Source organism: Strix uralensis, chromosome 6, assembly GCF_047716275.1.
Source record: "Strix uralensis isolate ZFMK-TIS-50842 chromosome 6, bStrUra1, whole genome shotgun sequence".
In the NCBI taxonomy this organism is placed as follows: Eukaryota; Metazoa; Chordata; class Aves; order Strigiformes; family Strigidae; genus Strix; species Strix uralensis.
The window spans coordinates 45963370-45985484 of NC_133977.1; the positions used below are offsets into that span (position 1 = coordinate 45963370).

Below are 22115 nucleotides of genomic sequence, written 5' to 3' on the forward strand. Positions count from 1 at the left end.
TTGTGGTAAGAAAGGATGTGCCTTAGCAGCTGAAATGAACTCACATCATTAAGAGTTAACTTGGCTAGCATTTCATGAGATGCCCTGTCATCTGTAAGACTTGAAAGAAAATGGAATGCTAAGGAAATTGCACATTTCTGTGCATACTCTGGTAACCCTAGGCATTGGGTATTCAGTGCCAACACTCAGAAGTATCATTCCAGCAATCACTTGAAATACAGCTGTCTTTCAGATGTTCATTTGAAAAGTGAAGGTCCAGGCATACGTGAAAATGTTTCTTAACTCATTTCTGAAGAAAGTGAATTCACGTTTAAAATAAAAAAATGTTTAATCCTTTCTGAGTTAGTTGGTATAGCTTAATAAAACATCATACAGTGAAGCAGACAGTATTTCATATGCGCTCAATACATTTAGAGTTCCAAGCATGAGCTTTGATAGCCCAAGAAGTTGATGACTTGAAGGATACTTTTTTCTGTCCTTGTAGCAAATAGCATTACATGGAGGTGAGCAATTGAAGTAGCTGCAGTTTCACATACAGATTTGGTTCACGTGAGTTGTCACCTTGTCCTGCAGCCTTGCTGAGCTCCAGGGCGAATGAAGGAGTGACATGGGGGAGGATCATGCTGGAAGGGGTGAGGAGCAGAGGGTCTGAATGCAGCAGTTGAGAAGAATTCTGCTGCCCCCTCAGCTGCCTCCCCGGAGGAGAGCTCTGCCTTGCAGAAGGGTCGAGGCTGGGAGCAGCCAGGATTTGTTGTTTTTCATACACCTGAGCCATGAGATCTCTGTCCATGGGAACATCTTCCTGTGCAAGCACTTGTGGGTTTGTGCAAGTGTGTCCGTGTAAGCACAAAGCATAGACGTGTTGATGCCTGGTTGTGTGCCAGCACGCATTTGTCTTGGTTGCTGGTGGTCTCAGGCCTGCACAGTTCTTGCCCTGGGTCTAGAGACACAGGGACTGGTCATAGCTTGCTGCTGCTTCTGGCTGTTCCCAGGGGGACCTGATCCTTGGTGGTGGACCCAGAGGCGGCCTGTGAGGCCAGTGAGTTAAGAAGGCGGCTGGGCGCCCGCCGCAGGGAGCAGCTCCGGTCCCTGCTGCGGGGCGGGCGCGTGCTCCCTGCCGCGGGCGTCTCGCGGGCGGGCAGGAGCAGCTGCTGTGTGCCAAGGGTGGGAAAGTTGTGCGCCACTGTGAGGGGCGGAGCGGCTGCCTGAGGGGAAGGGGGCAGGACCCACCTGTGGGAAGGGCAAAGGGCGAGAAAGTTGCTTGGGAATGGCCTTGGACAGATGCTTATTTTGGACATACAAGCATTATGGGAAAAAAAATCTATTGGGGATGAATTTGGCAACTGTTATAATATATGACAACATGACATTTTGACCAGACAAATGGGAAAAGATTAATTCAATCCATACCTGGACAGTTATAAGAGGGAAGGAGGTACAGATGGGTTGTAGAATCTTCAATGCAAGTGATGTAAAAGATCCACCTCCCCTGACTCTAATTACTATCAAGAAAATTTCCAAGGGGAAAATGGGATCCAGAATAGGCCAAACCCATTGTGTGGCTGAGGTTTGTTGGTATGTGTTTACTGCAATCCAACCAGTATCCATTATTTGTTTAGGAGGAACCAACCTAGGGGACCAAGCAGTATCTTTCAAATTCAGATTAAATATAACACAGGAGGAAACCACAACCACTCCTGCTTATAGAACTTAAACGATTGAGAGCACCATATGTGTATCCGATAGGCCCATATGTAATTAAGAATGTTGGTCAACAACAGTTAATATCTAATCCAACATGGTCTCTTAAACGACTTGAGCTACTGATGCAAAGCAGTATTTCAGAGATCCAGCCAGCCTGTTCATCTTAAAGACCTCTTACGAAGGATGGACAACCTGGATGCAAAGACGAACACTTCATACGGGGCGAACAAAAAGAGACCTAATTGGTCCTCTAGAGACAGGATTGGGAGTTTTAAATAGTATTGATTCGGAAATAATAATGAACAAACTCACTACATTAGCCAGTGACCTGAACAAAATACAATATCCTCTAAAATCCTCCCTCCTAACTTTGGGCAATAATCAGTGGCTTATGGCAAACGCATTTCCACAATGGGAGAACCTAAATGAAAAAGATAAGATAATCGTAGATGCATTAGACACAATTCAGACTAACGTTTCTACAGCCCTTAGTTGTCTCCAAGCTCAGTTATGGATACAATCAACAGCAGCTGCAATCATCAGGGAAGGTGAGGACAGAATCCTGCCAAGAGAATTCTGAAAGGTAACATGGGATAATGCAACAGAATTTGAAAGAAGAATTCAATCATGGTGGCACTTAGTTAATTTTACTTTAGGTGGGGCCGTCTTTGAGCCGCACACGAACTCATTTGTTCTTCTGTGCTAGCCAGGATTCCCGTGTTTAGTTCCCAGCCACCCAAGACCATCTGTACTCTGCTCAGGTGATCACCCGAGTTCCTCCTGGTTGTCCCTCAGCCTTCGTTTATCCATCAACCCCGCCCCCACGATCCCTCTCCTCACAGTCGCAGTGCCTGCTGAGACCTCCCTCGATCTCCACAGCACCTTCAGGCACTCGATCTCCCTTTCTCTCTCTCTCGTTCTGTCAGAGCCTCCCTCCTTTCTTTGCTGTGCAGCGCTCCTTTTTCTTTCTCTCTGCCATCGAGGGTGTCTCTGTTTGGTTGTTCTCTCAGTCATCTGTAGTTTGCCCAGATGCCCTCCTGAGACTCCAGGGCCCTCGCTGTGTCTGCAAGGCTTGTTTTCTTACTGTGCTCCCTCCTAACTTCTCTACTCTGTATAACAGTGTCTTCCAAGTCCTTTTGCGTACTCCACCGCGCTCTTGTGGCACTTCAGCTCCCTTTGGATTTTGGTTTTTGGCGCTCTTCAGAGCACTCTTCTCTTACTCTCTGGCGTGTCAGCCTGCACACGTATGTGGGTTGGAACTGCCCTGCCTGGGGGCACAGCGATGTTGGTCAGGGGAAGAATAGCACTAAGAGTCTGTAGTTAATGTTGATTTGCCTGGACTGTTTAGGTACAGCCCGTACAGCCCCCTTGGAGCAAGCAGCCCTCAGCAGCAAGCAAGGATGTCACGGGGATGACCGGAGCTATTTGGGAGAGGCTGTGGGAGTGGTAGTTGAACAGATGGAATCTCAAAGGTGTTAAGGCTCATGTGTGTAGGGCTTAATGCTGTTTTGTTTCTATGTTTTTTTTAATGGCAGGCTGTAATGAGACCCTAGACAGTGTTCCTACATGGAGTCAAGAACTCTGGAATTGTTAAGCTGTCACTCAGCATCCAGGTGACTTGCTTAAAAATTTTTTTCAGATCCAGAGGGACAATATATGCACCAAGTAGTGACAGAGGCAGCAAGCAGGGCACTGTAAGAAGGTGGGTCAGCGTGTGGTGTCGGAGGAGAAGACGTGACTGGTTGCTACATGACTGGCTTATCGGTTTGGGATTTTTTTTGTTTTGAAGGTGCAAAGCAGGATATTGGCACTGGAGGTGACTCGGGCAAGGTGAGACGAGTGGGCTGAGTTATTTTTCAGGTGTCGTACTGTTGGTGAAGCTAGAAGCATCTCCTGCTGTCTGTGTCTAACAGGTGGTACCCAGGCCTCGACATGGCGACCGGTAAATGTCAGAAGCAGGGTGGGTGAGCGGCCAAGGTAACGGGGCAGGAGATGGCAGTCGGTGTGGGCAGGCTGCAGGTTCAGCTTGTGCCTCTCGCTTTGGTTTATGCAGGTGCCACATGTAGGCTGGGAGGGGCGAAGCCGCGTGCCGCTGAGCAGTCCAGGACAGCGAGGCAGTTGTCGGCTGGGTCAGGGTTTCAGTGCAGAGAATCACGTGGCAGCTCAATGAAGCATTTCTCTTTGGTTTTGCAGGAGCCGGGCACGCTGCCTTTGGAATCGGACGAGCGTTTGAGGTGAGCTGGGTAGTAGAGAGCAGGAGCACGGGGCTGGTGATTTCTCACAAGCACAGTGGTAGCTCTCTGTCTTTTGGTATGGTAGGTGCCACGGGCCATGCTGGCCGCAGCGTCCGACACTGGACTCTGCACAGAGCAGCTGAGCGGAAAGCCCCGTGGCTGTTGAGGTGGAGGGTGTTGTGACAGAGGTGTGTCAGCTGACGTGATGCTGACTGCTGGCACTGGTTTTTTTTGCAGATGATGAAGAGGAACCTGGCAGCTGCAGGAATGTCCCGGTTAGCTGATGTGGTTTTTGTTGAGGATGGATTCAGACCCCTGGCCCTCTGAAAGCTGAGTTGAGGGATCAGGGACCGCTGCCCTACGGTGTCTAATCTTGACTTCAGTTATAAAGAGACTTTACAAAATGGAAACCTTTCTCAAGGAAGTTTCATTTTATGAACTCTCCATCAGAGTGGATCTTCAGAGATGATGTATTTGCCAGTAGTACTCTTGGGCGGTGCAGCTGGCCCAACATCCCTGCTAATTATGGAACACACCAAACCCCCCCCCCCTCGTCAAGTTGTACGGGTGTATTTTGGAGATAGACAGTCTAATGGTATCAGCTCACAGCTGGGCGAGTTCAGGGAATGCAAAAGGAAAATCAAATACTTACACATCTAATAAAAACACTTCTATAAGCATATGCCCACCTTTACACTAAAGAGTGAAGGACTGAGCTTTATTCTTTATTCTTTGTTTTACCCTTTAAAGTTTTACACTTCACTTCTGATTTTATTGACCAAGCAAGCAGGATGTGCAGCAGCAGCAGCAGCAGCACAAGAGTCGCGGCGGATCCGTCAGCCGTAGGTTGTGATGACGGTACGACCTCGTCCTACAGCCTCGCAGGGTTCCCTCCCTGCAGCCCTGCTGTAAGGACAGGATGAGACATTCCGACACCAGCAAGAGCGTTTGCTTTTATGGGCACGATGTGCTCGGGATCGTATCGATCGGCCTTGGTGGTGATTTGAGGAGTTGAAATCGCTCCGGCCTTGCCAGGGTGTGTTGTATGTGGAGCTGACCTGTTCACACAGAGTCCTCCCTGAGCTCCACTGCTATTCCGTCCCTTCTTCTGACAGAACTTTCTTCTGTGTTAGTTTTTCAAGATGCTGGAATAGGATTTGGGGTTTTTGTTTTTCAGGTGTGTTGTTGTCAGCATCTTCTGATGCTCGACAGGTCCCCCCGGGCCAGGTTTGCCTGGCAGCCGCTAACCCCCTGACCATGGGGCCAGCCCTGTGTCGCTGCCACGGCACAAAAATACCCCAAGCACCCTGATTCTGGGTCTGCAACGGGAGGAAAAAAACCCAGGGTTTTTTTTGAAAAAAAACTTCAATTTGGGGCTCCTGGGAAAGCCAAACCTGCCTGGAGTGGTGCAGCTGGAAAGCAGAAAACCCACCATTTTCATGCACAAAACCAAAAATCAACAATTTTGATGTTGTGGAGAAGTGCTGAAAAAAAATAAAATGGAATATTTTGGGAAAGCAAAAAACCCAATTTTTGTATTACAGAAAAACTAAAAAAAAACCCAGACCCAATTTGGGGAAAATCTGGGATGAGACGGTGGCTGTTTGAGGGGCATTGCTGGGGGTTCTCTGGTGTGGATTATCCGGTGAGGGTCAGTTCTCCAGAGTGGATCATCTGTTGGGGTTGTCCCAGGTGAGTGATCTGCTGCGGGTTATCCCAGGTGGACTCCCTGGTGCGGGTCATCCCCACCCGCGTCCCCCCACGCGCGTTTCTACCCACATGCAGACCCCGCTGCCGTGTCTGCCCCAGGTTCCCCCCCGCCCTGCGTGAGGTTTTTTCCCCCACAAAAGGTGGGTGTGTGGTGTTTTTTTTTATTATTAAACTATTTGTATCTCAACCCATGAGTTTTCTCACGTTCCCCTTCCCGTTCTTTCCCCGTCCCGCTGGTGGGGGGTGTGAGTGAGCGGTTGTGTGGTGCTCAGTGTCCAGCTGGGCTCAAACCATGACATGAGGTGAGTTGCCAGCCCTGCCTGGCTGATGCTTTAGTCTCTCCTTGTTATTGCCACCATCCCGATGGGCCGTCCTCGTTCTTCACTGCTGCTTTCTAGTGCCTGTTGCTCTGTAAGCAGCAGTGCTCACGCTGTGCCCGCAGACCCGTCTGCCGACCTCTGGGACGTAACTCTGCCAAAGAGAAAGAGCTAAACGGCCCCGGCACAATCTGCAGCCGTTCTGCCTCTGAAGGGACCCGCCGGCCCTTCTCCTGCCCCTTCCTCTGCCCAGCTGGGCTGGGAAAGTACGGTTGTTGCAGAAGCTGCTACACACCCTGGGGTTCCTTCTTAGGTTCCTTCTGTCGGCTTTGCCCTGTGTCTGGGCTGCCAAGGCCATCGACTGCGCGTGGGACACAGGCAGCCTGGAGAGCTTTAGCCCAAGTCCTTCCTCTCCCCTTTGGGCAGCAGCGGTTCTGCCGCTGCTACAGGCAGCCGCTTTCTCAGGGGCGAGGGGCCGGTATGCCAACAGGCTGCTGCCTGCTCCAGTCAGAGGAAGAGGCTGTTCTCCGGGCACCTGGCGCAGGGCAAGCGGAGGGACGTTCTGCGCTGCCGATGGCTCTTCCCGAGGGAGCTGTGCTCTGGTTTTAGCAGAAAAAGGTGTTGGTCCCAGGCAGCCACGTATGGCTGTGCACAGCTATTTGGCCGGTGTCTTGCTTGTTCGAGTAAAGGCATATTTCTTGCCTTGCAGTCCTGCTGACAGGTCAGACGTCCGAGTTACAAAAGCCTTTTGCCATCAAAGCAAGATGACCGCTCGATTTCCACCAGCACTGTATGTCAGCTGTGTTGCTAGCTGAAAACGGCTGGCAGGCCAGGAGATAGCTAGAGGGGTCTCAATTAAAGAAAGCGAGGGTTGAAGTGCGTGTTTTAAGGAGGTGAATTAGGCAGCCGAAGGCACTGAGCTGCTCGCCTGACCCAGTGGCAGAAGAGCCCCTCCAGCCGACCAAGTATTGCGTGTTGCAGGCAGCAAAGTGCTCGCTGGTGGGAGCAGCAAGGAGCACGGGGCTCCGCGGCTGCCCGGAGCAAAGACGGACCCTCCCGGGCTCTGCGGTCCCCTGCTGAGGACATCTCCCAGCCCAACGGGCCTCTCTGCTTTCCCTGCCGCCCGGCTCGCTGCGCGCTGGAGGGCAGGCTGGGGAGGAACTTTGTGCGGCGTCTCTTCTCGAAGGGACAGGCCCTGCCCAGGGAGCCTCGTGTGGATGCCGGGGGAGGAGAGCAGAGCACCGGTAGCCCAGAGGTGAGGAAAGGTGCAAACAGCCCCGCAGAGCCCGCGGGTTCCCAGGGTGTCATCGCTGCTGTGCAGCTCCGCCGCTGGCACCGGCTCTGCTCGGCCGTGCTGTTTGCTGCTGAGCGCGGCCGCCCCCCTGGCACAAAGCAGCTTTCCGTCTGTGCCCTGCTGCCTTCAGCACCCGCTGTGCTGCCGCCGGGGTGAAAACTCTCTCTGCAGTGTCTGCTGCCGGCGCTGCCGGGGCCGGGGAACGCGAGCCCTGTCCGCCCGGGGAGCAGTTGCCGCGTTGGGATGGTAGAAGGGGGCTGCTGCGGGCGTCATTTCTGCTGCCGGGAACTGCTCCGAGGGGCGGGATGGGGCGATGGCGCCGCCCGGCGGGTAAATGTCGGTACTGCAGCGCGGGGCCGGGCTGGCGGAGCGGCGCGGCTGTTTGTCGTGTTCTGTGCTGCCACCCTGTGGTTAAAGACGGGTAATGCAGCCCGCGTACCGCGCCCGCGCACGGCCGTGCCCGGGGTCATGCTCGGGAAGTGCCGCCCCCACTCCGTGCGCGCTGTCGGCGGGTGCTCGGAGCGCGAAGCGCGGAACGGCAGCGCCGGTGCCGCCCGTGAACAAGTGCCGGGGGCGATCTACGGCAATAACGGTCAGTGCTGCTGCCTCTTGCCCTCTTCCAGAGGCTGCACTGAGGACACGCTGCCTGGCCTTAATCCCGGTGCTGCTCGCTAGAGTTACCGCGGGGGGGGGGGGGGAGCGTGGGTCGGGCTGGAGGAGCCCCCGGGGCGGGCAGTGAGGCTGCGGGCAGCGGCCCCTCCCTGTCCGGGGAGGTACTGGAGGAGGAGCCGGTGCGAGCCGAGGGAGCAGCAGAGAGAAGGTGAGCAGGGCCGCGCGGTCGGTCGCCTGGCGGCTGCCGGGTAAAGCCGCGACGGGGGGGCCGCGCGGTGCGGCGGGACCGGCGGCAGAAGCCGCTCCGGGTCGGGGCCGGTCGGCGGCGGCGCTTCCCGGGGCCGCGCGAGGCCGGGCTTCCGGGTGCGTGGGCGACGGGCGTGCGCTGTGGTCACGTGATGCGGGGCTTCCGGTCGGCCCTGTTGGCTCCCCGGGGCACGCCGGGAGCTGTAGTTTGTCGGCACTCGGCTGCCCGGCAGCTGCGTCGCTCCCGCGCGCGCGCGGCACGGCACAGTCCTCGCTACCGGCGCGGCCCCGCGGCGCAGCGCGAGGGGCGGTTTTGGGGCGGGTTCGTGCGGTTTCCCGCGGGCCGCCCGCGGCTCCCCCGGGACCGGTGTGCCCGTGCCCCGGCAGTGCGCATGCGCGGTGGCGTCTCCCGGAAGTGCCGCAATCCCCAAGCGCTTCCCAAACCTGCCCGTGGGGCTCTGGGAGTGCAGGGCTGTGGGGTGGCTGCATTCCCCCCCCCAACCCCTCGGCATCGCCCGTGGGGACTGCGGAGGGGGTCAGAGAGCAGACGGGGTGAGCTGTGCCGTGGGCCAGAAATGGAGGCAACGTTTTGCCTTCCTGGGACTTGAGAACAGACGCGTGTGGCTGATTGAGGGGCTCTGAAACAGACGGAGTTGTGTGGCTTTTGGCTCAGAAACAGAGGTCAAGTGCCTTTTTTGGCACTTGAGAAGAGACTCAGCAGGCAGGTTTTTGGGCTCATAAAGGGGCACTAAGGCAGCTGGTTTGGGGGCCAAAAGCAGAATGCAGTTTGGCTGGTTTTGCAGGCAGGTGAGAGGCGGAGGGTTGTGGGAGGGCCCTGGGGGCTGCGGGGGAAAGGAGGGGGTGGGTGTCGGGGTGGCATGGGACCCCGAAGCTTGGGAGGCCGGCGTGCACCAGGCCAAACTCCACGTCTGCGGTGACTGGCCGCGCTCTGTCTTGCAGGTGATGGAGAGGAACCTGTTGAATGCGGGAGCATCCCAGTGAGATGATGTGCTCCTGATGAGGATGGATTCTGGAGCGTGCTCTCTGAAAGGTAAGTCAAGGGGCAAAAGCCGTGGGTAGGGTGGGGCCAGCAGAGGCTCTACCATCAGGGCTGTGGAGAGGGCTATTTAGGCTTCCTTAAGTCTGGTGGAAGAGAGCAGGGTCTGTCCCACAGGACGTGCATGTTCTGGCCTGTGTCAGTGTACTCGTGTCATTTGTGGTGTCTGTGTTCTGTCTTGTATGCGGTGCCTTCCCCACGTCTCTGTGGTGCCCCGTGGGCTCTCTGCACGGCGCATGCACCTTGGTAGGTGTCCATGGGGTCTGTGATGCCTTGCTGCGCGGTGGGAGGTGGAAGGTGGGGCTCCGGCCACGTGCGATCTACAGCAATAATGGTCAGTGCTGTTTCTTTCCCTCTTCCAGAGGCCGTGCTGAGGCTGCGCTTGTCTGTTCCCGCCCTGGGGTGCTGTTGACTGCGCCCACCTCGGGCTTGTGTGGGGTGTCTCTGCCTGGCCTTGCGCTTCTCACGGCACGGGGGCAAAAAGGGACAGGCGGAGCCCTTCCCGGCTGTGGACAGCGGACAGGAGCTGCCGCGGCTGAAGCTGGAGAGACCAGAGAAAGCGGAAGAAAGAGAAAATCAAGACCATCTGTGCAGCACCCGCCTCCCAGTGCAGGAAGAGAGAGCCTGCCTCTCTGCGTGAGGAAGGAGCCCTCTTCACAGTCAGACCGCCAGCGTGCACCCAGGGTCTGCGTGCGTCACCCCAAGCGCGGTACGGCCGCGTAGTGCGCGAGCAAGCGAGGCTGCGTGTGTCGGAAGCCTGGTCTTGTAAGAGGTGAGAGACACCCGTGTATTCTTTTAGGGTGAGGACAGCCAGGCGACTGGAGTTTCAGAAGAAGAAGAGGGGCAGGAGGAAGGAAGGAGAAAGAAGCATCTGACCCGTCAAATTCTCCCAGCAGTGCCGAGAGCGAGAGCTGCGGTGAGTCCTGGGCCTTCAGGGCCCTGTCACACGTCTTGTGCGTCCCGGTCCTTTCCTGCCCGTCACCTGGACCTCTTTTTTCCATGCTGCTGTTATTTCTGCCGCCCCCGCCCCTTTCCTAGACCTCTCCTCTTCTTTATTCTTCTGTCCTGTTCCCCCTTCCTTTCTCACTTTCTCTCTCTTGTCCTACTGCTCCCTTTTCTCATTTCTCTCTGTGCTTTTGTCCTGCCTCTCCCTCCTTTTTTTCATCTTCCATCTCTGCGCTTAGTGTCGTCGCTTTTTAAAATTTCATTCTACGTCTTTCAGTTTGCTGTCGCTATTTCATGTTTCCTTAGTGCTGCCGCTTTTTAAATTTTCTTTTCTGTGCCTCTGTTCTAGTTCGGTATCCCTGTGTGATCATTTTTTCCTTTATTTCACCAACACCTGTTGCTTTTAAAATGTTCTTTTCCCCTTCAGTGTCTTTTTAGTGAGTTCTTCTCTTTCCTTAATGCCCTCTCTGTCTTTTTAAATCGTCCCCTCTTTTGTTCGCTGTGGCTACTTTTAGTTCCAGGGCGTGGTTGGACCAGATGACCTGCAAGAGTTCCCTTCCCACCTCAAACCGTTCTGCAGTTCGGGAGTCACAGCTGTCACATCCAGGGCGGTGAGCTACCACAGGCGTGAGAAAGTTGCCCCAGGCTTCAAGGCCATCCCGAGCGCCTGCTGCTTTACTCCTGCTGCAGCGCTCCTGAAGAAGAGGAGAAGGTAATTTTGCAGTGGTCAGGGCTTTTAGGGCTCAGTGGTCGTGCTCAGTGGGTTGCGTGGTTGGGTGGTTTGAAGGGACAGTCTGAGAGGGCATCTGAAATGCCCTTGCAGGGTGGAGGGAGGCAGGAAAGCAGGGGGGGGCGGGTTAGAGCTGGCAAGGGACTGCCCCGGGCTGGGGGGCGGTGTGCCCATGGGTGCCAGTACCTCAGCTGCTGTGTCGGCATTGTGGGAGCCTTGGGGGTCGTGGACTTTACTCTGCCTCCCCCCAGAAAGCTCTGGCTGACGAAGTTATGCCACAACAGAGACTGCAGCCGTCAGCACCACGGGATGCTGATAATGACCAGCACAGGCCTCGCTGAACTGTCGTTTTCCCCGCTGCTTGCAGTGGATCTGCAGTGGTCTTTGATTCGCGGAAAAAGACTCTACAACTCGAAATGGAGTTATAAAGCAGGTATGTTTTACTCCGGCCACGGTGCAAGGGGATTTCTCCACAAACCTTGCACACCAACAGCACATTTTACCAAAACATTATAGAGTGTGGATACACTTATTCACTGGATTACATAACACAAACATACGTATGCATGAGTAAGGCTGGGTTAGTTCTAGAGGCTGGTGTCAGCAGTTTATGTTATCTTTGCACCTGTGCATTGCCTCCTGGGGGGCATCTTCGGGGTCTTTGGGAGGAAGGCTCGTAGTCTTTCTCACCTTGTTTTTTCCCCGGAGCATGCGCAGATTCTCTTAGCCAATTTCTTGAACAACAAAAATGTTTTTCAGCCGGTTTACTCATGCTATCTTATTTAAGGGAAGCAGTGAAACTTCTACCATCCGTATATGTCTATCTTTACTCATTACCGAGGCCCAGCTAGTTAGAGCATACCTGTTCCTCGAGGACAAAAACATGATATTTTGCTGAACACTGCAGTTCTTGGTAGATTTTCACAGTAAACTGCTTTGTTTTGATGAACACAGCAGTCCTTGGTAAAATTCCACAGAACAGTCTGGGCAAGCAGGATTCTTAGCAATATTAAAAAATACTATAAGTAGTACTATAACTTGCTAGAAGTAAGTAAATAAGTTGCTAAGCAGCTTTCTATTGCAGATTTAGAAAAACGACAGATTACTTCCAGAACTCGCCCCCCGCCCCCCCCCCCCCCCCCCCCCCCCCCCAATTTTCCTGTTTGGCCAGTCAGTAAACCAGAGGGGGAGGTGGCGTTGAACAGGCCATTATGGGCATTTAAGTGCTTAAATAGAGCCCCATTGTCAGCGGCAGACCCCAACAATGCAGCCTTAACGACTAGGCTGCAAGTCCCTGCACGTCCTTGGCTGGCAGTGCTACATGTCAAAGACATGGTTTTTCCCTTAGGGGAAGAAGGCAAAACAAAAATTTGCATTTACATGGGAGGGTAGCCAGCATACCTTTACCAGACTCCCAGAGGGGGGTAGAAACAATCAGAAATGCCCCAATCTAGAAAAAAAATTACAACAGCTTTGTAATGGGTACTTTAGGATATTGGAGAAAACAGGTACCTGGATTCTCCATTGCCTGTCCACTGTATTGGCTTTTACAAAAAGGAAAACGGTGGAGTTGGGATTCAGAACATGAAGAAGCGATTAAAACTGTGATACTCGAATTAAAAACATATCTAAATTACAAATGCCTATTCATACTTGACCCACGAGCATTACAGCAGCCGTTTAAACCTTCACCAATTTTAGATGCACCCCCCCTACCTCTAGCATGGGATGCTAGTGACAACAATGGAGTAAAAGAAACTCAGTACGAGATGGATTTATCCTGCATCCTAAGGGGTAACCTGTTCAGCCTTCCCCCCCCTCCGCCCCGAGACAGCTCTCTTTTCTTTCCTTGAAGAACATCGATGGTGGGAAAGCTTATCTGGATGGTCACCACCACCAACAGGACTCGGTCTGATTTTCCTAATTCTAACTTTATTATGTTTACTACTTCTAATAGTATTGTATATTAAGGTTTGGAGGATGGTTAAACAGATCACTCAGTTACAAAAGTATACCTGTGTGTATACTTCCCTAAAATATTTTTTTTTTTAATAGCAGCTAATAAAACACAAAATTCGCTTCAGTTATAATTGGATTATGGCATCCGCTGCTTATAGGCAGAGAGGCAAGAGGCAACCACACCGCCACTCTCTGGACAAGATCAAGTACTGTAGCCCAGGTAATAGACTGTGAGGGCGGGAAAGTCCATGCGGGGGCGCAGCGGCCACCTGAGGGGAAGGGGGCGGGACCCGCCTGTGGGAAGGGGAAGGGCGGGAAAGTCGCGTGCCGCTGTGAGGGGCGGAGCGGCCGCCTGAGGGGAAGGGGGCGGGTGCAGCCCCGCCAGACGCGGCCAGGAGTCCGGAGCAGAGGAGTGGCCGTCGCAGTCGTCCGTGGGGGAAGCACTGGAGCAACAGCTGGGTGAGTAAAGCCGATCTGTGAGTTTTTGGCGGGGCGGGGGGAGGGGGGGAGGCGCTGAGATTCGGGTGGTGCTGTGGCGAGCTCTGTCCGGGGGCCGGCGACCCTCTCGGACCCGACGGCGTCTTCTTGCCCTTGCAACAGCTGGTGGTGGAGCAGAAAGAAGAGACAAACATCGCGTGCAGAAGGATCCGCAAGACAAGAGAGAGCGGCAGGAGGAGCGGAGGAAGTCTGAGCAACAAGTGCAGGAAAGAGAAAGGCGCTCCGGCCAAAGGGCCGCTGTGAGGGGCAGAGCGGCCACCTGAGGGGAAGGGTAGTGGGGCCTGTCTGGGGCGGGGGGGAGCGCCGTCGCCGTGGAGGGGGGGGAGAGCGTCGTCGCCGCGGGGCGGGCGGGGGGTGGTGTGGAGCCGTCTGTCTGGGGGAGCACCGTCGCCGCCTGGGGTGGGGGGAAGCCGCCGCCGGGGGCGGGGGGAAGAGCGCCGTTGCCGTCCGACGCGGGGGGGGTCGCAGTCTGGGAGGGGGGGGCAGCGACGTCGCCGTCTGAGGCGGGAGCGGGGGGAGCACCGTCGCCACGGGGCGGGCGGGGGGTGGACTAGACCCGCTTGGGGGGGCGAGCGCCGTCGCCTCAGGGGCTGAGGAGGGTCCAAGGCCCTGCTGGATGCAGCCAGGAGCCCGGAGCAGATGAGTGGCCGTCGCAGTCGTCCCTGCAGGGAGTATTGAAGCACCAACTGGGTGAGACAAACTCATCTGTGAGGTTTTCTCGGGGGGGGGGGTTGGGGTATGGGCGGGGGGGGCCGGCTTCTCTCTGTCCTCCCTGTGGGGAAGCTGGCATTTGACCGTACTCTCCTTCCAAGCAGCAGCTCCTGAAGAAGAAAGAAGAGGCATTGTGAGGGGAGGCGGGCTGAAGAGAGGAGCGGGGCGAGAGAAGGGAGCTCTGGACAAAGGTGCTTCCCCGTTACCGGGGCTGCGGTCGCACAAGACCGTTGCTGGCACCTTTGGTACCCTGGCCGGCGCTGCACTGGGTGACCTCCCTGTAAGCAGGGCTCGGGTCTCTGGTCTTTTGCCACCTTGCCTCACGGTTTGGCTGCCTGGAGAGAAGGGCGGCCCTGTCAGGAGAGTGAGCGGCGCTGTCTCCGCGCCGAGGGGGAAATGGGGCTCTCCGGACCCCACGCCCGCCCTGTAAGCAGGGGAGGGCCGTTTCCCCAGCCCCGGCGGCTTTCTGGCTGCTGGCGGCCTGGCCAGCGTGACCCCCTGGAGTCGGGGCGTGTCACGGCATTTGTCCCTTGGCCACCCCGTGAAGCCCCGTGGCACGTTGAGTCCCTGTGGCCTGCGTGAGTCCTGCGGGGCAGGTCTGGGGCTCTGCTCTCCTGCTCGTGGGAAGGGATGGCTCCCCAGACACTGGCTGCACAGAGCTCGCTCTCTCTTCCGGGAAGTTTTGTTTGTCCCTGTCTGTGTGTGTGTCTGTGTGTGTGTGCCTGCCTGTGTCTGTGGGTGTGAGTGAGCGAGCGAATGAGCTTCTTGTTTAGGCCCCTGTTGAAATCGCTGCAGTGTACTTAGCTTAAACTTCGCGGGAGGGAAAGAAGGGCTCTGTGCAGCAACAGGGGGTCGGTCCCCTCTGAGCCCGCGAGCGGAGGGCGAGTCCCGGCTTGCCCCTCCTTGCCCCTCCTTTCGAAGGAGAGAGCGAAGCCCCGTGGCTCTGCAGTGTCGGCAGCGGCTCGAGCCCCCCGTAAGGAGGGGCGCAGCTTCCTTGGCCGCCGCTTTTGTGTGCCCAGCTCCCCTTTGTCCAGAGTTCCCAACTCCGAGCCCAGCTCCAGCGCCGGCCGGCACTGCACGCGTGGCGGCCCCGGAGCGTCGATTGGGTGAGAAAAGCCGATCTGTGAGGTTTTTTTTTTGGGGGGGGGAGTGGTGGCGTTAGGTTATACGGAGTTGCGGGTGGGAGGGCCTCTGGGATTCGGGTGGTGCTGTGGCGAGCTCTGTCCGGGGGCCGGTGTCCCTCTCAGACCCGACGGCGTCCTTCTGCTGTTGCAGCAGCTGGTGGTGAACAAGGAAGAGATGACCATCGCGTGCAGAAGGACCTGCGAAGGTAAGAGCGAGCGGGGGGATGAGCGGCAGCGGGCTGCCGAAGAAGTGAGAGAAAGCAGTCCTCAAGCATCCCTGCCCCTTTGGGGATGTTTTCTGTGCCTCTCAAGCAGGTACTTGGTTCTTGGCAGTTCCCCAGAGTTTTAGAAACTGCTCCAAATCCACCTGAAGTTGACTCGACTCCCTGAACTTGTCAGGAAACTCCTTTTTTTCGTTTGGTGTGGCCGCACCAGCTGTGGGGAGAGGGAGGGCTCTGCAGCCACCCAAAGTGTCCTTTGAAGCTGTGTGGCATGCCGGGGGAAGAGCAGTCGGGAGCAGGGATTTGGAGGTGGTTTCCCCTGTTCTGAATGCTTCTTTTTCAGCACCTGCACGGTTCTGATGTAAAAAGTGGAAGTGTTGAAGCCTGAGCAGCAGGCCCTAAGCCGAAGCTGCTAACTCAGTATGTAATCATTAGCGAGATACGTATGGAAGACGTAGCTATCTTGAATGTATATTTATCTTTCTTTGTGTGTGGATAAAACAACAGGGTCATGGAGACCGTTGTCTGTCGCTGTGGCCTGATGCGAGACCTTGCACCTAATGCAATTAGATAAGCCGAGGAACTCCCTTAGCTTCTCCCCTGAGCCCTGGCCAGGCTCTGGGGGAATCTAATGTGAGATTGAAACCAGATATTTCCGCTCAAATCAAAGGTGCCAGCTATTCTGGCTTGCTGATTTTTGGGTATATAAGGCTGGACCCGCTCACAGCGACTTTGGAAGCCTCACCTACGGGTGGACGCACCGCGTAGGACTTCCCACTTGCCGGGAAAGGCTCTCCAAATCCTCGCTGTAACCGGGGCTGCCCAGCGCCTGCGGGTCTGGATGATGGGAACGGGTGCAAGTGGTGATGGGTCTTTCTTAATCGCTATTCCCTCTCTCTCGGGTAGTAATGATTTGATGCATTACCCTGTGTTTTCCTGTTTGTTTGAGTGCACTATTCTGTGTTTTCTTACTGTATGTTTTCTGTATTATTCTGTTACATTATTTAGTTATTTCTAGTAAAAGATGCCTGCGCTTTTCACTCTGGTGTCTGAGTTTAATTGATACCCCTAATCAGCAAAACAGGGGGAGATCAGGTGGCGGTTTCCAGAGACGAGGTTGGTGGTGGGACAGTGTCGCCGTAGGAGCGATTTTATGTTGGTTTGGCTTTGGGCTGAGCTGTAGCCAGCGGGGCGCTAGTTCCTGGCAAGGGGATGGACGGGCGAGCTGTCGGGGCCAGTCAGAGCCGCAGCTGCGCGTGTTCCGCAGCGGGACTGGTGTGCAGAGCAAACTGGGGAGGGTTTCTGAGAGCGGACAAGGCCCCAGTCCTCCCTGACTGTCTCGGCCTCCATCCTGCATCTTGAGGCTGAGGAGGCCGTCAGTAACTGCAGTGTTCCCATCTCCTTCCAAGAAGCGCTGCAAACCTGTGCCTTAGGAAAGTCAAAAGAAAGCGTCACCGCCGCGAACTTGTGAGTTTGAGTGCCGCTTCCACAGCGAAGGTGTTCGTCGGAGTGGACTGGGGTCAAATTGCTGCCCAGTTGGGGGCAAAAGCAGGAAAGGTTCCTTTTGAGAAATGCAAGGTGCTGCTACCGGTAAAGGTGTAAACGATCGGCACGACCGCTTCACTTCTTAACCTTCTATTTTAATGCCGTTAAAGTTGAGACAGACCCCGGAACGTGCCTGAGCGAGCTGCCAAGAAGTGCAGCACACCCGTGAGCTCCGTGAAGGAAGTGAAGCAGCAGCAGCAGCTGCCACTCCGCAACCATGGAGTGTTTTCCTCCACTCCCTCCCTTTCTCCTGAACTTTCTCTAATAAAACTTGAGCGGTTCAGGAAGGGTTTGCCCTGCCTGTGCCCAAACTTGAGGCAACCGAGCCCCGTTGTGCTCATCTGCAGCTCAGAAGTTGTGTTGGCAGGTGAGTGCTGGCGAGTGGGAGTGGAGGTGGCCGGGGGCAGTATCCCCCCTCGGGGGGCAACATCCCCCCTCGGGGGGCAACTCTCAGAGAATGCCCGGGAACCAACGACAATCACGTGTCAGGCTAACGCTTTCTTTCCCTAAAAGGCTGCAGAGCCTGGCTGGCTTTTTTCCTTCTTTCCCGAAAGCCTTGCAGGTGTGAGTGACGGGCCGCCGCCCGAGCACCTCATGATGTCAAACGCAGTGGAGAAGTAGCTTGCACTTCCACCGGGATCAGTCTTTCTCCAAGAGTTTCTTCAGATCTCGTATGTAGCTAAAAATCCCAGGTGAAGACTCAGTTACCCTTCAGAAATACCAATTACGATTCGTATTGCGGTAGCGCTGAGGAAACCAGTGCCACGTTCCATTTGACATGGACTCACCTACAGAGATCATCCCTGTGCTAAGTCCTTAAAGACATACATGCACGAGACCCAGACAAGGGTCGTTAAACCCTTTTGACAGCTGGGGAGCCAAGGCAGAAAGGCGCGCGTGCTGTTACTAGCGCTCCTGTGGTAAAGGTTACACTGCTCCGACCAGCTCTTCAGTATTCTCTGGTTTCTTCCTCTGCCCCTTGCAGGCGTTCGACAGTGTCCTTTATCCCTGAGGTAACCCCTCGGGTTCCCCATGTTTGTTGTATTTCTGTTTAAGTATTTTCTCAGGTTCATGCACTCGTGGTCGCCACACGCTAGTTCTGGGGTCTTTGCCCGGTTCAAAATCACATGCTCGTATGGCTTCTTGTCGTGTTACTGACAACAGTGGAGGCAGTTCAGCCAGAGCAGGGACTGTCCTCGTTAGTTGGCAGTGCTCACGATCTTCATACTATGTCTGCATTTCATTCTCTTTTGGGGAAAGAAAAAAGTGAAGTTAATCAGTTTTACTGTCTGCGCATGCGCCGCGGTGGCCCCGGGAGTGGCGGACTGGCAGCCTCTACAGCGCGAGTTCGCGGGACTGAGGGGCAGTTCAGGCGGTTAATCCCGGTGCTGGTCGCTATAGTTACCGCAGGGGGGAGGGTGGGAGCATCGGCCGGGCTGGAGGAGCCCCAGGGGCGTGCAGTGAGGCTGTGGGCAGCGGCCCCTCCCTGTCCGGGGAGGTGCTGGAGGAGGAGCCGGTGCGAGCCGAGGGAGCAACAGAGAGAAGGTGAGCGCGGCCGCGTGGTCGGTCGCCTGGCGGCTGCCGGGGAAAGCCGCAACGGGGGGTGCCGCGCGGTGTGGCGGGACCCGCGGCAGAAGCCCCTCCGGGTGGGGGCCGGGCGGGGCAGCGGCGCTTCCCGGAGACGCGCGGGGCTGCGCTCGTCCGGCTTCTGGGTGTATGGGCGACGGGGGGGTGGGAAAGCACGGTGTCCCCGTAGGGTCAGAAAGCCGGGACGGCCACCTGTGCCAGTGTGGGAGTCGCTGTAGTCACGTGAGCGGGTCTTCCGGTCGGCGATGTTGTCTCCCCGGGGCACGGCGGGAGCTGTAGTTTGTCGGCACTCGGCTGCCCGGCAGCTGCGTCGCTGCCGGGCGCGCGCGGCACGGCACAGTCCTCGCTACCGGCGCGGCCCCGCGGCGCAGCGCGAGGGGCGGTTTTGTGGCGGGTTCGTGCGGTTTCCCGCGGGCTGCCCGCGGCTCCCCCAGGACCGGTGTGCCCGTGCCCCGGCAGTGCGCATGCGCGGTGGCGGCCCCCGGAAGTGCTGCAATCCCCAAGCGCTTCCCCAAACCTGCCCGTGGGGTTCTGGGAGTGCAGGGCTGTGGGGTGGCTGCATTCACCCCACCCCCCCCACCCCTCGGCATCGCCCGTGGGGACTGCGGAGGGGGTCAGAGAGCAGACGGGGTGAGCTGTGCCGTGGGCCAGAAATGGAGGCAACGTTTTGCCTTCCTGGGACTTGAGAACAGACGCGTGTGGCTGATTGAGGGGCTCTGAAACAGACGGAGTTGTGTGGCTTTTGGCTCAGAAACAGAGGTCAAGTGCCTTTTTTGGCACTTGAGAAGAGACTCAGCAGGCAGGTTTTTGGGCTCATAAAGGGGCACTAAGGCAGCTGGTTTGGGGGCCAAAAGCAGAATGCAGTTTGGCTGGTTTTGCAGGCAGGTGAGAGACGGAGGGTTGTGGGAGGGCCCTGGGGGCTGCGGGGGAAAGGAGGGGGTGGGTGTCGGGGTGGCATGGGACCCCGAAGCTTGGGAGGCCGGCGTGCACCAGGCCAAACTCCACGTTTGCGGTGACTGGCCGCGCACTGTCTTGCAGGTGATGGAGAGGAACCTGTTGAATGCGGGAGCATCCCAGTGAGATGATGTGCTCCTGATGAGGATGGATTCTGGAGCGTGCTCTCTGAAAGGTAAGTCAAGGGGCAAAAGCTGTGAGTAGGGTGGGGCCAGCAGAGGCTCTACCATCAGGGCTGTGGAGAGGGCTATTTAAGCTTCCTTAAGTCTGGTGGAAGAGAGCAGGGTCTGTCCCACAGGACGTGCATGTTCTGGCCTGTGTCAGTGTACTCGTGTCATTTGTGGTGTCTGTGTTCTGTCTTGTATGCGGTGCCTTCCCCACGTCTCTGTGGTACCCTGTGGGCTCTCTGCACGGCGCATGCACCTTGGTAGGCGTCCATAGGGTCTCGGATGCCTTGCTGCTTTGGAAAAGAGCCCGTTGAGCACTCCCCGTCTCGTGAGTGGAGCTTACGGTGTCTTTTGCATCACAGATGTTTGTGGAGGATTGCCTTTGTGGAGGAGATCTGGGCCAGAATGACAGCTCTGCTCTTCAGAGTTCTGTTTCCATAGAGGTCCCTCCCGTACAGCACTTCACCCCCCGTGTCCTTGTGGGCCTCGGCCTTAAAGCCCGGCTCCTCCCACGTCGGTTGTTCTGGTTGTGTATTGCACTGCAGCACTCGCTGTCGGTTTTGACTACGCCTTGCTTTGCAGGGCTTTGTGTTCTGCAGGTGACACAGGGCCATCTGGATCCCCAGAGCAAATCCTCGAGCAAGGTGTGCCGGAGCGTACAAACGCAAGCGAAGGAGGAGCGGGAGCAGGGCCCGTTGCGAAACATCTTCCTTGGCTCCCGGTTAGGAAGGCTGACACCGTGGGGGCGTGTGGAGCAGCGACGCTGCCGAGGCGCACGGTGAGGCAGTTCCAGGGGTGGGTTTAGAATGGGGGTGATCTGCCACTGTGGCAGGTGGGCAGTGGAACGGATGTTTGGGGTGAGGGGTGGATCGAGTGGCTGTTGAATGAGCGTCAGTTTCTGAATGTGTCTAACCTTGTGTGTGTGAAGTTTTTTTCATTTCAGGTTGTATTTAATGTTGAGATAGTAAATGTTTTTTTAAAATTGTGTTTAAAATAAAAGCCTAGCTGGGGGTTTGGTGTCTCTCTTACTCAGACAGAACCCTTCCTCAGGCTTTCTCTGTGCCCCTGAGCTATCTCACAGTCTTCACTGTTGTCTTGGATGTCTCCATTCAGTTGCTCATCCCCTGAGGACATCTGTACATTGCTGGAACGCCTTGACTTTTACACCGTGTCCCAGAGCCGCCCTCTGTCTCTCTTTCAGTCTCAGCACCCTGCTCCTGCTGTCACCACGCCTACTGAGGCCAACCTCGTGCCCCGCAGCCCTCTTTTGGCACCGTGGCGCACTGTGCACCCTCCTTCCTCCCTGAGACCCTTTCCTGATGCCACCTTTCATCTGCAGAACGCTCACGTTGTCCTCTGTGCTAGCTAGGATACCTACCTGGTCCCCTGAGGACACCTGCAGTTTCTTCAAATCCCCTCTGAACTTTGTCATGTCCTTGAGCATTGTTTTGGCTGTCCTCCTCTGCTGCTGTCACGATGCCTCCCGAGGTCTTACATGATCCCTGCAGCACACTTTTAGCCCTGTAAGTCTCCTTTGGACTTGTTTTGTCGCAATAGCACCTCTGCTAAGATCTCTGTTCCCAAAAAAGAGCATTCTTTTTCTTCTTTATGCCACCTAGGATGCCTCCTCAGACCTTCTTTGTGTACCACAGCCCTGTTTTAGCTCTGTAGTGGGCTTGGATTCTCTCTCATGCCCTCAGAAACCCATCCTCAGGTGTGTTTGTACCTCAGAGCACTCTTAATCATCCTCTGTGCCATCTAGGGTGTCTCCATTTGGTCCCTGCCTCCCGCCGACATCTGTACTGTTCAAATCCCCTCCAGACTTCCTTCTCATGTCCCTGAGCCTTCTTTGGTGCCTTTGGCCCGATCAGGATCTCTCTAAGGGTGTCATGATGCCTATCGATGCCTTCAAGGATGCCCCTAGCAGACTTCTAGCTTTGTAGCAGACCTTGCAGCCATCTCATTCCCTCAGAGGGCTTCCCGAGTGTTCCTGCTATCTGTGACCCAGCCCAGTCAGTCTGTCCTCCCTTCCCTCTAGCCGTGCCTCTGTTCATTCCCTGGGCCTCTGATGACGTGTTTCCTTGGTTCAGATCCCCTCGGGATTTAATCGTCATGTCCCCAGTCCTTTTTCTGTCTCTCTGGCTCCCTCGGGACAGTTCTCCTCCCAGTCACAATGCCTCCCAAGACCTTCCTTGTGGTCCGGTTCCATCCTGTAGCACTTTAGGTGGGGCCGTCTTTGAGCCGCACACGAACTCATTTGTTCCTCTGTGCTAGCCAGGATTCCCATGTTTAGTTCCCAGCCACCCAAGACCATCTGTACTCTGCTCAGGTGATCACCCGAGTTCCTCCTGGTTGTCCCTCAGCCTTCGTTTATCCATCAACCCTGCCCCCACGATCCCTCTCCTCACAGTCGCAGTGCCTGCTGAGACCTCCCTCGGTCTCCACAGCACCTTGAGGCACTCGATCTCCCTTTCTCTCTCTCTCGTTCTGTCAGAGCCTC

General features: G+C 55.8%; 1 protein-coding gene and 1 long non-coding RNA gene across 2 annotated transcripts; both read left to right on the forward strand.

The window, feature by feature from the left end:
- The first annotated feature begins 2321 nt into the window (after positions 1-2321).
- LOC141945549 (uncharacterized) lies at positions 2322-4639 on the forward strand. The gene is made up of 5 exons (XR_012629552.1): positions 2322-3406; positions 3494-3534; positions 3618-3646; positions 3898-3938; positions 4176-4639. It is a non-coding gene; the product is annotated as an uncharacterized LOC141945549 (long non-coding RNA).
- A 3870-nt stretch (positions 4640-8509) lies between these two features.
- Positions 8510-16402, forward strand: LOC141945019 (uncharacterized). The gene is made up of 9 exons (XM_074872351.1): positions 8510-8532; positions 9820-9883; positions 9974-10090; positions 10635-10831; positions 11101-11282; positions 12551-13028; positions 13409-13996; positions 14122-15123; positions 15293-16402. The coding sequence occupies exons 1-6, from the start codon at positions 8510-8512 to the stop codon at positions 12700-12702; spliced, it is 735 nt and encodes a 244-aa protein (XP_074728452.1). The 3' UTR covers positions 12703-13028; positions 13409-13996; positions 14122-15123; positions 15293-16402.
- The last annotated feature ends 5713 nt before the right edge of the window (positions 16403-22115 follow it).

Bases quoted from the DNA above. Each gene is read 5' to 3' on its own strand.
- LOC141945019 (XM_074872351.1), top strand. From the start codon at position 8,510: ATGCGCGGTGGCGTCTCCCGGAA. The intron at 8,533-9,819 runs GTGCCGCAATCC...TGCGTGAGGAAG, and splicing joins CGCGGTGGCGTCTCCCGGAA to GAGCCCTCTTCACAGTCAGA. The intron at 10,091-10,634 runs GTGAGTCCTGGG...GGCTACTTTTAG, and splicing joins TGCCGAGAGCGAGAGCTGCG to TTCCAGGGCGTGGTTGGACC.